Raw genomic sequence first — 16,100 nt, 5'->3', positions numbered from 1 at the left:
GTAGGGATGAGGCGCTCTGGATATTCAAGGTAGACTGATATTCTTAAAGTCAGGTAATGTCTCCTAGTCAGTCATTTGAAAATTGACCATTTATGGTGGTGAGCTTCAGTCCCTTCTACAGGGCCAAGGTGTCCTTACGTATTGCGGAGTTTGAAATGTTGCATAGCATAAGCAGCCTTTGTCTTAATGTATTATTTCCCATGGGAAGCTTATTGACTTGCAACTGAGCCATGCATGCAGAAGGAAAAATGTTGTGCTTTTATAAGGCTGCCCTTGCAAAGGCCAGTAAGCATGCACCCAGATAGGAGAATCATCATTTTTCTTTGTTTTGGGAAGAGGGCTGATTCTGCTGGAATGCCAGCCTTCCCTGACAGGGAAAGCAAGCCTCCTCACTGCCTGCAATGCTGTCAGCATCCCAAATGATTGTGGCAGGGGGCTGCTGAGTTCTGCAGGGATATGTTGGGCAAGAGGAAATATCGTGCTTTCGACCACCTCCCCCACAAAAGCCACGAGCTGGCTAGTCCCATGGGAACAGGGAACACAGAGGTCTGCTCCCATTGCATGCCTCTTGGGGACGGCACTACACATACTGAATGGAACTGCTGAATGGAACCCCTCTCATTCTCTGAATAGCCCTGATGCACTGTTCCCATGTGTGGCAGTGGGAGGGTGGGAACAATGGCCTAGGGCAGCAGTTCTCAACCCGTGGGTCCCCAGATGTTGTTGGACTACAACTCCCATCATCCCTAGCTAGCAAGGCCAGAGCTCAGGGATGATGGGAGTTGTAGTCCAACAACATCGGGGACCCACAGGTTGAGAACCGCTGGCCTAGGGGGTCTCTTTCTGCATGCAGGAGATGTATCATTGAATGGGGAAGTTTTCAGTGGTTTCCCCTCAAGTGGAAAAAAAAAATGAGATTGCCAGGCAAAATATTCCCTGTGCAAAATTGCCATGGCAACAGCTCCTCATGAGAAGGCATAGCATCAAAAAGTAAGAATCAAGCCTCAGAGACGGCAGGTGCTAGCTGCTAACAGCCAGTTCACATATCAATTATTTCCCAGTCATAGAAGATGGTGTAAATTTATCTGATTATTATAGAGTAAATGCATGACTAAACTTTGGTACCCACCCACCAACGTCCCATAGGTCAGTAGGTGCCAGTCTGTTGTAGTGGACAATGTGTTGGGTTTGGATGAGACCTGGGATTAAATCCTGGTGCACAAGATGGCCGCTCACTTTCCTAACAAATGGTTGTAAAGATAAAAAGGAAACCTTGAAGTTTCTTGGTGAAAGGACAGGATGCAAAGGTGGATAAAACAAAAATGCCATTACATTTTCCGCTCTAGAAAATCAGCAGAGTGTCACTAGATACGTGGCTCTTGAAGAAATCCCTCAATGCACTTCCAAATGTAACTTGCATTTTTATAGTCTGCTGGAGAGCTGTATTGTTTTTCAACCCCTTTCCCCCTTCCCTGCAGGGTCCTGCGAAAGACACGGGTGAATGGGGACAACCGCCTCTAACCCAACCTTTGCCTGCTGTAAAGCACCCTCCAGTGCTTGTGATTCTCACGGATTGCTGTGAACTGGTTTCTATGGAAACGTCACTGCTTTGGCCTACTTTCAGGCAGCTTTTTGAGTTTCTCTTCCGAAGGGTGTTCAAGTGGAGAATTTTTTTTAAAAAAAGAATCTACGAATCAATGGTTTCATTGTCTTGACCATGACCTGTAACAAAAACTCAACAGCAACAAAAGACCCTCTGCACCAAGCCGTAAACTTAGGTGTGCTGATTGTGTATGTCTTTGTCAGTACCTAAGGCTGGATGCAGCGGCCTCTCATCGACATCCTTCTTCCCCAAGACTGTAGTTTATAGAGAGGATAATGCCCTCAGAGCTGTCCAGCAGAGCCTACAGGACCTGGATCTATCTATCGTATTATTATTATAGTTATTAAACTCCTTAATCACAGCTTGTGCACAGAATGTGAGGTGATTTCCATGGCAGAAGGAAGGAGGAGTGTTTCTCATGGTAGTCAAGCACAATCCTGGTAGGACCTACCAGGCCCGGCCTCTGTGGCCATCTCAAGCTATGCAAGGCCCTAGAGTCTGTATTTTCCCAAACAAAATGTTACTAAAAGTGGATCATGTATCGCATTAGCTACGGTTTTAGGCACACAAAGTGGCCACCTATATAATCTTCCTTTGGGTGACCAGTTCATTGAAAAGTGTGAGGCAGAATCACATGAAGACTACATTCTACTGTTTAAAAGTGACTGAGATATAAAGGGTTGAGGAGGGGAGGGGAAACCTGAGCCAAAGGCAGCTCTGCAGGAGTTAGAGCTCTTGCCACTGAAACAAACCTTTTTTAATTTGCTTCCCGTTCTGTTGAATTTCAGCCATCACTAATGGGGCAGGTATGTGCAGCAGAAGCTATGGGCTCTTGTGCCTGGTCTCCCTGAAGAGAGGCACTGTGGCTGTGGCCAAAGTTTCCAGGCCAGGACTTCACTGTTGTATCTCCTTATGGGGCAGGGCGGTGGGGCAGGGGGAGACTTCTGCATATTGTCAAACCATCTTCCCCCTTTCTGAGGCAGCCGCTACCAGTGTCCATGGACCCCGGCCACAGGAATTAGGCCATCTTCTTCCTGCTGTGGTTGAGCAGGTGGGGGCAACTTTAACCAGCCATTCCATGTTGATGTGACAGCAGTGATAGTTGTGCTGCTGTGCTTTACTAGAGAAGCTATACCACCCTTCCAACAGAACTGAGTTGTTTTTATTTGGGCTTCCCAGACAGGAGCAGGAGGCAAACATGCCCCAGTCTCCAAAGGCAAGTTCCATTTTCTGTGGCAGTATTTTACTATATATTGTTTGACTCTCTTATGAGGAGCAGAGTCCTGCCTGACTCCTCCTGTCCTATGGATTCTGATCAGCTGGCTGTTGGCTGGGACGGATCAGACTGCACAATAAAAAATCCTCAAGTAACTTTATTTCAGTCTTGTGTTTTTGTTTGGTGGAAGCCCCAAAGCCCTGCCTTTGGAATACTTCACTGAGATGAAGAGCTGTTTTAACATGTGACAAATTTCTAGCCTGGACAACCCTTCCCACTCATTGGGTGATGCTCAAGATCCCAAATGTTTCAAGGAAATTCAATTGCAAGGAAGCTTGCTTAAAAAATGGAACAGAAGAAGAGCCTGCTGGATCAGGGCAATGCCCCACCTAGGCCAGCATCCTGCTCTCAGAGATGCCTGTGGGAAACCAGCAAGGAGGATTCGACCACAAGAGCATTCTTGCCTCCGGTGGTTCCCAGCCACTGGAACTGCACACAGAACCACAATGTATGTAGCTTACTGTAGTTGCCTGCTTATAATGGACAGGAAAGTGGATGGGACAATGGACTGTCAGCAGTGCAGGTGTGCAAATTGTTCAAAAAGCGGCAGCTTATATTGAAATTTAGGACAGTTGTATGGAACTATACAGCAGGATAGTGAGTTATTTAAAGGTCAATACACCTGTTGGGAACAGAATCATTTTCTCATCTCATAACCAGAGTTTGGAACTTTGCACTCGCCAAATCACACTCCAAATCCAGCCACAATATAGTGACAATTTTACGGAAGGGGCCACTGTGGCTGTAGTGTTAATAAACTGTCATACTAGGGCCAGGGAGACTCAGATTCAAGTACACACCCAACATATAATTCATGGGATGACCTTGGGACCTACCTCACAGGGTTGTTGGTGAGGGTAAACGAGGGTGAGGCCCATGTACACTGGAACTCCTCAAAGGTGGTATATAATGAAATAGACAAATTCAGAGAAAATCAGCACAATGCAACAGGCATCGCTTCTCTTGTCTACCCCTTCCCCTCCCACCAAGATTGACAAGCTACAAATGTGCTTTTCCCCCTTGTCGTTTATTAGGAACAACCAAAAAGGTCTCATATCACCAAACTGTACAAGCAAGCTCTTCCCACCCTCATAGCCACATATACAAAATGAAGGGAAACTTGCAGTTCACTTCGCAGAAGTGGCGTCATTGCTGAAAAGGAGCGAGTGCCATCATACCAGGAGCCAGTTCCCTCTGGCCAAAGGAGAACTGGCATTCACCCGCACCAACACCTTCAGCTTTTTCCTCTTCAAAAAGTTTTACCAAAAGTACAAAAAGAATCCAATTTTTCTTCACGTAGTTTGTAAGTTAGCCCCACCCCCCTCTTTCCCCAATACGAAAGCAGACCACCACCCACCCAAAGCTTGGTGCTGAGGGCCCCTTTTCAGCTACATTACAGCAACCTTGTGGATAAACCAAATTTCTATGGTGCATTAGAAGGTGCGATTTACAACAGTTTTCCATCAGCTCTGAAAGTCAGTAAGTGTTGCGGTCTGCTTTATGAGATAATTTCACCGAAGTTGAAGAAAAATGGACGATAATAATAAGTTATTACCCCACCCATCTGACTGGGTATCCATAGCAAAAACATCCTAAAGATAGAAACTATCCAGGAACATCTGCAAATGTTCTTACTCATTTGTTCCAGGCATTCAGGTTACCTGCTAGGATTTTCCCATAAAAAGAAAAGCATGTTAGGGATAAAGGGAAAGGAAGGAGCTCTAATTCAGTAAGAGCAACAATTCTTGCTCTGGCACAGATTGCTGAGAGGTCTTTTTCACTTGAGAAAACCCTACTGTTTGCATGCCCTTATAGTAACTTTCATTTTTAAAATAAAACATACCCTTCATCAACATGATCCAGACATCATCTGTTATTATCAGAAGACCTGGAAATGAGAAAGGGGCAAAATGGCATCAAGTAAAAGTAGGAGCCCTAAGTTTTTATGGACTTTCCTCTACACACACACACACACACACACACACACACACATCCAGTAGGCCAGCTGCCATTTGTCTCTTTCCAATTTGCTTTACAGATTCAGAGGCACCCAACCAGTGTGGCCAATGGGCAAGGATGATGGGTGTTGCAGTCCAATGGCAGCTGGAGGGGCACAGGTTGAGAAAATTGAAAGCAAACTATGGAGAGGCTCTGGGGGGGGGATGCATTCTCCATATTGTGCATGCCAGTTCAAACATTAGATTTCTGAGACAAGCGAAACAATGCTTATACACTAGGGCTGGGCGATATCTGGTTTTCAGCTACACATCACGATATACCAATATATCATGATGTCTGAAATAAGGATGCAGTTACAGTTGTAGAGGCATAGGCTGGCTTCATGAGTTTTCCTGCATTGTGATATTTGCTGGTGCCTGCTCTTGTGATTCGCTGCCTTCTGCATGAGGCAGCGCTCTCTCTCTCTTTCTCTCTCACACACAAAATTCACAATATGTTGCCATGTCAAAAATTATGAAACTGATATCACAATATGGTCTTCAAACTGGTTTTGGATGATTTATCGATCTACCGCCCAGCCCTTTTATACACACTGAATTATTAACACATGAATCCAGTTCTGACAGGTTTATGCATTTTCAAAGCTGGTTTCAGGGTTGGGGTTTCATTAGGTCTATGAGGGATCCATTCATTTACTGCTAGTTAATGGAAGAGATGCACTGACATAATTCCTTGACCTAGAAGCTTTCCTGCTAGCCCCATAGAGAGAGAAAGTTGCACAAAGGAAGCTGTCTTATACCTCATCAGGTAGATTTCCTCATCTGGCTCAGTTTGGTCTATTGTCATCGGTGGCAGCTCTCCAACCTCTTTAACAGCACCTGCTCCATATCTGAGATTGCAAGGGTTGAATCTTGGACCATCTGAAGACAAAGCATGCACTCTACCAATGAGCTGTGGGTCTTCTCCTACATTCAGATCTCATTCAGTTCAACAGAGGGCGCACAGGAGAAATTCCTAGCAGCTCACAAGGGCTTGCCTCTCTGTAAAGAGAGTAAACAAGCCGCCTTCACAAGCAGAGCTCATTCTACTGGTGAGCCTCACGCACACCAGCCCATTATTAAGAATTTTACAGTGTGCTATTCCCATTCCAAAGGGTGGTTCAACTGGCTTTCAGTTTTAAAAACAACAACTAGCAGAAGTTTCACTAGGAACCAGGAACAGATGAAATTAAGATTTCAAGTATGACTAATAAATACCACATGAAGAGACACTGTGTGCTTGCAGCTGAACACACTCCAATCCCTTCCCTTGATCTAAAAACATTTTGCATTCTGGTTCAGAATGCTTTGCATCTCCACATTTCATCTGTCATGTGTCTATTTTGTATAAATGGAGGGGGGAGGAGATTTTTTAAAAAAGGTTTCAATTATGAACAATGGTTTCTAAGACCTTGTGTATGTATGATCTTGCCTGGCACCATTTCCAAATACTGAAACCGGCAATGATGGCACTAGCTGCAATGCTATGCCATCATTATGTCAAGATTTATTTGATGAGATGGCCATATGGAGTGTCATTGTCAAGTCAAAGCATCTACTGAGCACCTCCTAATCTCACAGCTTGAGCAATGCCAAGAGAGCCAGTCAGCAAGTCATTGTTTATGCAAAAGCTGTACCACTAGTATTAATCTTGATTTCACTAAGCCAATACAGACGCCACGTTTGTGTTAATATGGTGGTGTGGCTCTGTTCAACTCAAAGCTAGTGTGGGGTAGTGAACACCCCATTGAACTGGGGCTGGGGAGGCTTGGGTTCAAATTCCTGCCCAAGAGGTGACCTGGAGTGAGCAAACAATGCCAAGCCTGAATGGGGAACTAGTGGCCATCTAGATGCTGTTGGACTTCAGCTCCCATCAGCCCTTGCCAATAGTCAAGGGTGATGGGAGTTGTAGTGCAGCAACATCTGGAGAGATATTAGTTCCCCATGCCTGCCTTACAGGGTTGTTGTGATGGGAGAGGAGACACACATGCACACCGACTAACTTGACAGGGGAGGAAGAGTAAACGTAAGGTCATAATGCAAGTTCAAAAATAAGCCAAAATAAATTAATGTAATTATGTTTGCAAAGCTGACTGACGGGCTTGAGTACTTTGGTTCCTACCCAAGTACTTTGCCTCCTGCGCTTGTGAAACGTGGGGGCAGGAGCAGAATGCAATGTGAAGAAGCAGATAAATGCTTTCAGAAATTGAAACACATAAATAAAACATCCTCAGTGCACCAAGAAACCCAGCTCCTAAGTGCCTTGCCTAACTGCCCAGCATGTAACAGTGTCTACAACTAGCTAAGCAGCCACATTTCTAACCAAAGTGCTCCAATATCCTTGGGGCGGGCGGGTGTGAGGATAACTTTTTCCCACTGTAAATTCTACAGTGGTACTTAATTTTCTAGCTACAACTGAGACTGATTCATGTAGATAAATCAGTGTAAAAAAGACTTGTTTTACCACCAAACGTCCAATCTCTGTCAAAATTAGCTTTTGTATTGTGGGGTGGGGTAGAGACCTACAACTCATTCTCCAAACAAAGACTCACAAAAATGGCAAGCCTCTTTGAATTAGGAAGCTGTTTTATACTGAGTCAGACCACTGATTCATCTAAGCAGCTCTCCAGGGTCCCTTCGGTATGCAAAGCCTCTTCCAAATTTTCTACATAGTTCAAGACTTGGAACTTCTTACTAGAAAACCTGTGCAAAATTGCGGCAATGCTTCTTGTGACATGAAACACAGCTGTGAAACCACTGGGGAGATCAACTAAAACTCTACGGTTTTGCTAGAGAGAGGAAGCAAGTTGATGCATTAGCTCATAGCACCCTCTCTTTGGAATCAGTCTTGCCTTGCAAACTCAAATTAAGGTACTGAATATGGCTTTAAATTGGGTACAGGTCAGCAAGTCAAGTCCCAATTATGCTCCTCTGTCCACATTTGCTCTGGAGAGAGGGAGTTGTGTGCCCCCATTGGAATCCATATGCCCATAACTAGTCAGTCATTGGATCAGACACCAATGTGGTAGGAACCACCATGAATTGTGCATTCAACTGATCCATGCTATATGACTGCGCTGCAGACTGGTACAGCCACACGGCTAGTGCCTGCAATGTTTTAGGAGTGTTGTTGGTGTGTGACTGTTGCATACACCAGGGATGCTCTGCCACAGTTCCAGCCTAAATGATAATTAATTTAACACAGAGTCCACTGAAGTTGCAGGTCTGCAAACCACAAACCTGAACTCAAGGCTTGCAAACCAAGTACATCATAGAAATGTCTGATCTGCTATTAAACTTGGCTACTCTTATCGTACACTCAGTTACGTGGAATTGGGTCTCTGACATCCTGCTTTCTGAGTAACATTGCAGCCTTAGGAATCCCTTCACCCTGCCATCCTTAGGTAGACCTCAATACCCACTTCAAATTTGATGCCAAGTCCTTTTAACTGCACACAGAACTATTTTTCCCTCTTAAGAGCAGAGTGAGATTTCCAATTACACAGCAATCTGTACATGTACATTTTTAATATTGATGCTATGCATAAAATAACTGCAGATATGTACTGTATATGTGCATACTTAAAACAAACCTGTATGTATGTAGACATAGAAAAGCGAGGATATAGGCTGCCAAGAACTGTTCCTGTGCCACTCCCATTGAAGTGAATGAGGTTGCTCTTTCATTTGAGAGCTTTGGCTTCATTCCCATTCACTCCTATGGAAGTGGCCTACAATCTCCTTTGAAGACTGTACCCCAAGACAATTACCCACATTTGTTCTCTGAAGGCATTGCAGTGAAAGGAAGCTACAATATTTTAGTCAAAGCTCATTGCACAAACTTTCCCTGGATCCAGGCCCCTTGCTTCTAAAGTAAACCATAAACAGGCCTGGCCATGCCATCAGTAGGTTCTAGCAGCTATCCCACACTGTTTCTCAAAAGAGCTATGGAAGTGTTAATAAGGCTTCTCTCGTGTGAAAGCAGAAAGAAACTCCAGCAAGTCTATCTACGTCTTAAGAGTAGGTTCCTGTGTTTGAAGCTCTAACATTGCAAGCTAGCTGGGCTCCTTTTCCTACTTGAGCATGAAGAGCAGAAGCTGAACTCACAAGACCTCTTTCATGGAAATATCTTTGAGCCATAGATGGCCTTCAGGTATGATACTGAAGGGGAGAGCCATGAGTTCCCACTTTGGACCTTACAGCAGAAGCAGAAAGATGAGGCCTTTTCTTTTAATATGTGGATTGCTGCTTAATATAAGCGGAGCTTGCGAACCTGCACACCCCCCCCCCCTTCTGTGCTAAAGTATCTCCTATTGTGTGCAAAAATATTTTGTATGGAGAAGGGCAGAACTGGCGTGGGATGGGGCGAGTTGTAGAATCAGGCTGGAAGGCGTGGTTTTCACAGAAACATGATACAAAGAGAAAGGGTTAAGAGGACACCGTCCCCCTCCTCACATGATGAGCTGTGACTTCAAATTGTAGCATCAGTGGTTGCGTTGTGAAAAAGATCCAAACTAAGAATCCAAGAACTCCATGCAATGTGTGCATTTCCACCTTCAGATTCGCACACAGATGAATTCTGAGACTGAGAAATACCATGTTGTGCTTTAGGGGGCTTGGACAAAACACACAAACTTGTGATTTAAAGGCTCAAGATACAGTCATGCTTTTTGGGAAAGAATTCATGAGGACACGATAGCCACAAGCTAACAAAATTTAGGTGGAACGAAGTATCACACAAAGACAACCTTTCTGAACCAGAGACTTGAGATATACTCAGTACAGCAGCCTTCAATCAACACAGTGCCCCTATAGATGTTCTGAGAGGACAATTCCGATCATCCCTGCCCATCTGGAGCAGACAGTAGTCCAAAACATCTGGGGGCACTAGGTTGGGGGTGGCTGCAACATAGGTGCAGTAAGAGAGCTGGGATTGGATCCAGTGCTACCTCTGGAGAAGACACCTGAGGTGGTTCTAAGGAAGGGAAAACTCCCCTATAACCACTCAGCATAACAGTTACTTAGTGCCACCAAACAGACTCACTTAAATAAACGTTTTCAGCCACTACAAATAAACTCCAGCACATTAAATTATAATTTTTCCATACTATTAAAATAATTAAATAAAATACTTAAAAAACAACAAGAGGGTAGGTAGGGGGAGAAGCATACCTACTATAACCATGTAAGATTAATTGTGCAATTAAGATAGCGCAAAGCTGCTTGACCAAAAAAAAAAAGGGGGGGGGGACAGCAGCTCATAAATGGCTAGGAAGTCTGGGAGAAATGGCAAAAGTTTCCAACAGATCATCCCTCTGAAATAAGGTATGGGATAAAAAACAATTCTGGTCCAAACACAGAGGTAGGGTAGGGGTATACAAATGTGATGATTGCCTACTAAATGCTTTCATGGCCACCATCCCCCTTATAGTCTTCTTAATAAAAAAATTAAGTTTGCTTGCTTTAAACAAGGGATCTGGATTAAGATGTGTTTTAAAAGTGCATTGATTCATATACTTGCAGATTAATTCAAGTAATAGATTCTGCTGCAGCAAAGTCTCACATTGTTTGTCATTAAAAGATGAATGAATGACAGATGCCAGAGTTTGGGGTCGTCATTGTCGTCCGACCTCCCCCCACCCCCCACCCCAGATTTCCACTCTACTAGCATGCATCAAATGCCCAATTAGAATGGCTGTAATTTGCCATATTCTTATTATCCTGGTTTTGTGCACAAAAACTAGGAATACTGCTCATCAGAGCTATCCCTAAAACACACACACATGATTAGCAGCACAACCCTATGTCAACTCAGAAGTTCCATAGAGTTCAATGGGACTTGCTCCCTGGTGAGTGGGTGCCAGTTGCAGCTTTTATTTCCATACCTAGAGATTCAATGGTGAAAGGATGTCTGTCTCTCTCTTTCTGTATATGCAATGATTCAGCCTTCAGAGAACAAACACTGAAAGATTATGAATGTATTATGCCAATGATAGTCCAGTTCTATGAAACAATAACGTTTAACACAATGCCCCAGATTCATGATCCTGTTTGCAGGCCACTCGGTAATATAAGAAAAACCGATAGGAAGTTTGAAAGAAATTGTCCACTGGAAAACAAAAACGGAGAATCCATTTGAGAGAGAGGAAATTTTTGCCACTGTGGCGGTTCTGCTCCTATGCTTGACGAGGCAGCAGACTGCTAGACTAAAACTAAACATACAAAAATGAGCCCCTTCCCACACACAAAAATAAGGTCTTCTTGAGTAATCAGTTCCCTCTTGCTTAACTCCCCAATGTGCTTTACAAAAGTATGATCTTGGCATTATGGCAGTGTTTCCTCAGGACCTTCAGAGATTCAGAATGAGGCCCACAGCTGCTGAGTCTTCACAAAGTTAGCAGCAGATCCTTCAGAGGAGGCAGGGCTGGTTCACTCCATTTCTGAAAACAACACACAGGCGTGTCACAATGCACTCTACAATACTGAAAGAATAAGCAGGCAGAAAGGCCAAGAGTGAGTTTGTGGAGTGGGGGGGGGACACCCACAAAGTCATTATGACCTCAGCTATTTTGAGAAGGAAGTGTTTGTTTGTTTTTTGAGAACTGCTTTAGAAGGCCTGCCCAATGCTACCAGCCTGTGTGCTTAAGAAGTTGCTCTTTGCCTGCCTATCTCCTGCCTATCTGTATTATGTAGCTCCCTTTCATTTCCCCTCCTCTAACTTTTCTATCTGTAACAAACCAGAATTCCCCTCTCCTGAATGATGCAGTCTTAAAACACAGGAAGCTGAGTCGGGCCACTGGACCATCAAGTTCAGCGGTTCTCAACCTGTGGGTCCCCAGATGTTGTTGTAGTTCAACAACATCTGTGGGGACCCACAGGTTGAGAAAGGCTGATCAAGCTCAATACTGTCCAAACTCACTGGCAGCAGCTCTCCAGGGTTTCAGACAGGAGTCTCTCCACAGCCCTACCTGGAGTTGCCAGGGGTTGACCCTGACGCCTTCCACTCTACCACTGGGCTACGGCCCCTTCACCCTTTCGGAACATAGGAATCTGCCCTATCTAGACCATTGCTTGCATAGTTCAGTACTGTCTAACCAGCCTTTCTCAACCTGTGAGTCCCCAGATGTTGTTGAACTACAACTCCCATCACCCCTAGCTAGCAAGGCCAGAGCTCAGGGATGATGGGAGTTGTAATCCAACAACATCTGGGGATCCACAGGTTGAGAACCGCTGCCAGTGGCTCTCTGGGGTTTCAGATGCCTTGGAGATGCTGGGGAGTGAATGAGAGACCTCATCTGCATGCAGAGCAGATGCTCCACCACTGAACAATGGCCCTTGCTGCACATTATGACTGAAATTCCTTTCCAGGACATTGATGTGCCATCATCTTCCACTCTCCCCCAAATTTCTCCCAGCCCCCCATTTCTGTGAAATCTTTAGCCCCCTCTAAAAAGGGGAAGTGATTTCCTACTGAAGTTTCATCTGATCATCAACACTTGTTTGTTTAAACCACTTTTTAATGCTGAAATGTGAAGGGCCAAATTAGCAGAAAACAGTTAAGATGAAATCACTTACCAAAGTGAATGGCAGGCTGATGACTCTCCGGATCTCCAAGCTCACAGCTGCCATCTTGACCTCCAGGCTCCCAGGATTCACTGTTCTCAGAAACCTCAGAAAAGGCATCGACTGTCCCTTTTTGACTGCCGGCTGGCTCACCAACACTTGAGGACTGATCTTCACTGCCTGTGTCTGACACTCCCCTGTTTTCTTCATCTAGCCTTTCAGCAAACCACAGCCTGATCTGTTGAGTAGTCATCTGAGTTCTCTCACACAGACCTGGGAGGTCATCTTCACAAAGCACCTTGTTCTTTTGGAAATAGTCCTGCAGGACCACCCTGCTGGCCTCACTGGAGGTCGATAGATCTTTAGGAAAGATACCATGCTTGTAGTTCTCATACCACCTCAAATTTCCATTTTTTAAACCATAGCGACTATCTCCAAACCAACGAATCACCTCAGTCCTGGGAAGTCCTGTATGAGAACATATTTGGTCATATTGTTCATTTGTCGGCCGCTGGGTCTGCACAAAGAGCTGCTTGAGCAAATGTCTCTGCTGAGCAGTCTTTTTAGAACTTAGCTTGGGCTTCCGGGGGTTCTCTCTTTGGACATCTTCACTCAAGCCTAGCACCTCACTTTTGCCATTTGACTCAGTCACCTTAAAGTTCTTAAGGTTGATTTTTATAGGGGTTACTTTGCGCTCTCCTGGCGTTTGAGAGCTGGTGGCTGCATCCAATGAGCCATTTTCACTGGAAGCTTTCACGTCGTCCGAGGAGCCCTCGTCTTCCCCTGAATCGTCTTCGGCGTCATCGTCCCTCTGCCGCTCTGCGTCTTTGATCACCTGCCGTTTCCTCCGCTCTGAGAACCAGCTGTCAATCTCTCTCCTCGTCATTTTGGTTTCGCTTCTCAAACGGTCCACTTCCTCCTCTGGAGGAGAGGGATTTTGTGCAAAGCTGCTTTCCAACGCTCTGAGCTGCTCAGGAGCCCTCTCTTTATATTTTGTAGCGGAGAAATCGGGTGTCTGATGCCAGGATTGCCGGCGGGCTGGGGTGTGAACAGCAGGTGTTGCTGCCAACGTGGAAGTTAATTCTGGGGTTGCTTTGGGAGAAGAGGTGAAGGTAATTTCAGGCACAGAATCTATTATTATTGTATTATCTCCAGCATGTATAGCTTTGCCACCTCTGATGTTCCTGCAATGGTACCTCCTATCGCTAAACCATTTTCGAACTTCCCTTGTACTAAGGCCTGTGATTTTTGTAAGCCGCTCCACTTCAGCATGCCCAGGAAACTGGTTCCTACAGAAGCTGTCTTTCAATGCAGAGAGCTGCTCATAAGACTTCTTATTTTTGTATATACTGGGATCTAAGAATGCCTGTGAAGTTATAGTTGGGCAAGCAGTGAGCTGTGATGGAGCAGCACTCACCACTTTCACAGGGGACGAAGTGCTAGAAACTGACACAGCGGCAGGCGGCTTTGCTATCTGAGTCTTTGGAATGGATGTGACTGCTATTGCAAGAGATGAGGTTGTCCCTTGAAGTCCATTTGATATTATTGGTTGCGTAACCAATACACCACCTGCTCCTTCGGGTTTCCCAACAGAATGGCCAGGTAAACTGGCCTGAATGAGATGCTGAACACTACTGGGGCTTGCAACTAGGGGTGTATTTAACACTGTAATGGTGGACTGGGGTATGGACTGAATCACAGTGTTAAACATTTTCTTCCGTGCATCTTCTATCTCCTCCGGTGACCAACTGATACCCTGCTTCAACCTCTGGGCGGTAAACCAAATCTTCAGCTGTTCTTCTGGGTACTTGGTCACAACAGTCAAATAGCAAAGCTCAGCTTTGGTAGGGTAAGGGAACTTATGGAAAGAGTTTTTCAGAAAGCTATTAGAGTCCATTGTTGCATTGTATGTTGGGATACTGCTCAGGGGAATCATTACCTTGGGAAGGGATTTTGAAGTGGGTAGCTGCTGGTGAAGTTGTTGCTGTTGCTGTTGTTGTTGTTGTTGCTGCTGCTGCTGCAGCTGCACAAATTGAGTGAGGCCTGCCTGCAAAACAGGTACATTTCCTATTATTGAGCCATTGACAACATGTGTTGGTTTAACTGTTCCTGTTGATGATTGGTTCACTGGCACCGGTCCATTGGTGAATGGCTGCTCGCCAACTTTTTTCTCTAGATCCTTGACTGGTTTACTAGATACGTTTTCTTTCAGCGTGTGGATTTTTTTCACTTCTGGTTTCGTTTTCATTATCTTCATAATGGGTGTTTTGGTAATGATAATTTCAGCTTGGCTGTCTTGACCTTCCTCAGGGAGGTCCCCCAGAAGGTCCTGGCTGCTGCTGGCATCTCCAATGGTTTGCTCCACAACCACGTGCTTGCCTTGTTTCACGACATTCCAGATTAAGCCAGTTTCCCCAATGTGGCACTCTGCGTTGTGGCAAGAAAGCTCTTTGTGACTCTTGACCAGGAAACTGCACTGCACACACACAAAGGACGGGCCTTTGCTAAAGTCTATGTGCTCAGAATCAAGGTGACCAAGGAACTGATTAATGTCTCGAGAGCCAAAATTGCAATACATACATCTGTAAGTATCACCATCTAAGATACCACTATGTCCATTGGACAACAGCCCGTTTTTGTGATTATTGTGAACAACAGTGTCACTAATAGGCAGAGTTGCAGGAGTAACAGACTGTTGAGATCCTTCACGATCAACTCCAACAGAGTCTGGTTGCGACTCCTGCAGTGCCAGTGTTTTTGGTGGTATCATGCAAGGCGTTGTGGATTTCCTTTTGCTGGCCATTTTTACAATCAGTGAAGATAATAAAAGATTAGAGGGCAGGTGCTACTTTTTGAGACTGCTTTGCAGGCTATATTCCTGAAAATCCATGATGCCCAGAAAAATGTGTGTGTCATGAGTCTTGACAACCATTTAAGTCGGCCATTGAATCTGAGGAAACAAAAAGAATAGCATCTCAGCAAAATATTGTGCTAAACATTTTCACCAGCACAACCGCAGGCTGTTTATTACTCAGTTATATACTGTGTTGCATATACATCATAAGATAGTTAACTAAGAAACAGCATTTCTGTTGGTCAACTGAGAAACTGAAAGCAGTTGTCTTTATAGAGCTAAGGAGAGACAGTTATGTTGGCCACACATCACAGCATAGCTGATATTTTGGAGAAAACACAACCTACAATATAGGAAAGATTTCACGTGACCCAAATTAAAGCTGTCATGGAGGTATTATAATTTTGATTCTCCTCTACTCACCCCTCCAGGTAATGATGACTATATCTGTTTTCACTAAAGTACAATGCAGTTTTTAAATCTAAGTAAAAGATGGAATAATAGTCAAAGTTTGATTTCCAGTAGGTCTACTCAGAGTATGAATAATATTGGATATCATCCATGGTGTGCGATTCATCTAATGAATTGCATTAGATGTATGAAAAATCACTATAAGACTGTCCAGCCAAGTGTGCAAGCAGGAACCATCAATGCTGGAACCAAAAACAATTCCAGAAACTGGTGTTGCAGAGATTATACGTGCCGGTTTTTGTAGCAAATGCAGGTCACAAAGACACCTTTATTTTAAAAGGAGGAAAACACTTCTTGTTTTGTTGATACATGTCTGACACATTACTCAACGAAGCA

General features: G+C 44.5%; 2 protein-coding genes across 4 annotated transcripts in view; one reads left to right on the top strand and one right to left on the bottom strand.

The window, feature by feature from the left end:
• PLCG1 (phospholipase C gamma 1) overlaps window positions 1-2,979 on the top strand; it is an 89,964-nt gene extending 86,985 nt beyond the window's left edge. The window contains exon 32 of the mRNA XM_083446739.1: window positions 1,479-2,979. Coding sequence (XP_083302865.1) covers window positions 1,479-1,521 — 43 coding nt within the window. The 3' untranslated portion in view covers window positions 1,522-2,979. The remainder of the gene's footprint in view (window positions 1-1,478) is intronic.
• Window positions 2,980-3,887: 908 nt separating this feature from the next.
• Window positions 3,888-16,100, bottom strand: part of ZHX3 (zinc fingers and homeoboxes 3) — a 49,786-nt gene continuing 37,573 nt past the window's right edge. For all 3 annotated transcript variants that reach the window (XM_083446825.1, XM_083446823.1, XM_083446824.1), the window contains exons 3-4: window positions 12,452-15,389; window positions 3,888-11,316 (exon numbers count right to left, since the gene is read on the bottom strand). In XM_083446825.1, the coding sequence (XP_083302951.1) occupies window positions 11,306-11,316; window positions 12,452-15,242 (2,802 nt within the window). In that variant the 5' untranslated portion in view covers window positions 15,243-15,389 and the 3' untranslated portion in view covers window positions 3,888-11,305. The remainder of the gene's footprint in view (window positions 11,317-12,451; window positions 15,390-16,100) is intronic.

Source organism: Podarcis tiliguerta, assembly GCF_965153285.1.
Source record: "Podarcis tiliguerta genome assembly, chromosome: 6".
NCBI classification, from domain to species: domain Eukaryota; kingdom Metazoa; phylum Chordata; class Lepidosauria; order Squamata; family Lacertidae; genus Podarcis; species Podarcis tiliguerta.
This window is presented reverse-complemented; position numbering and strand designations above follow the sequence as displayed.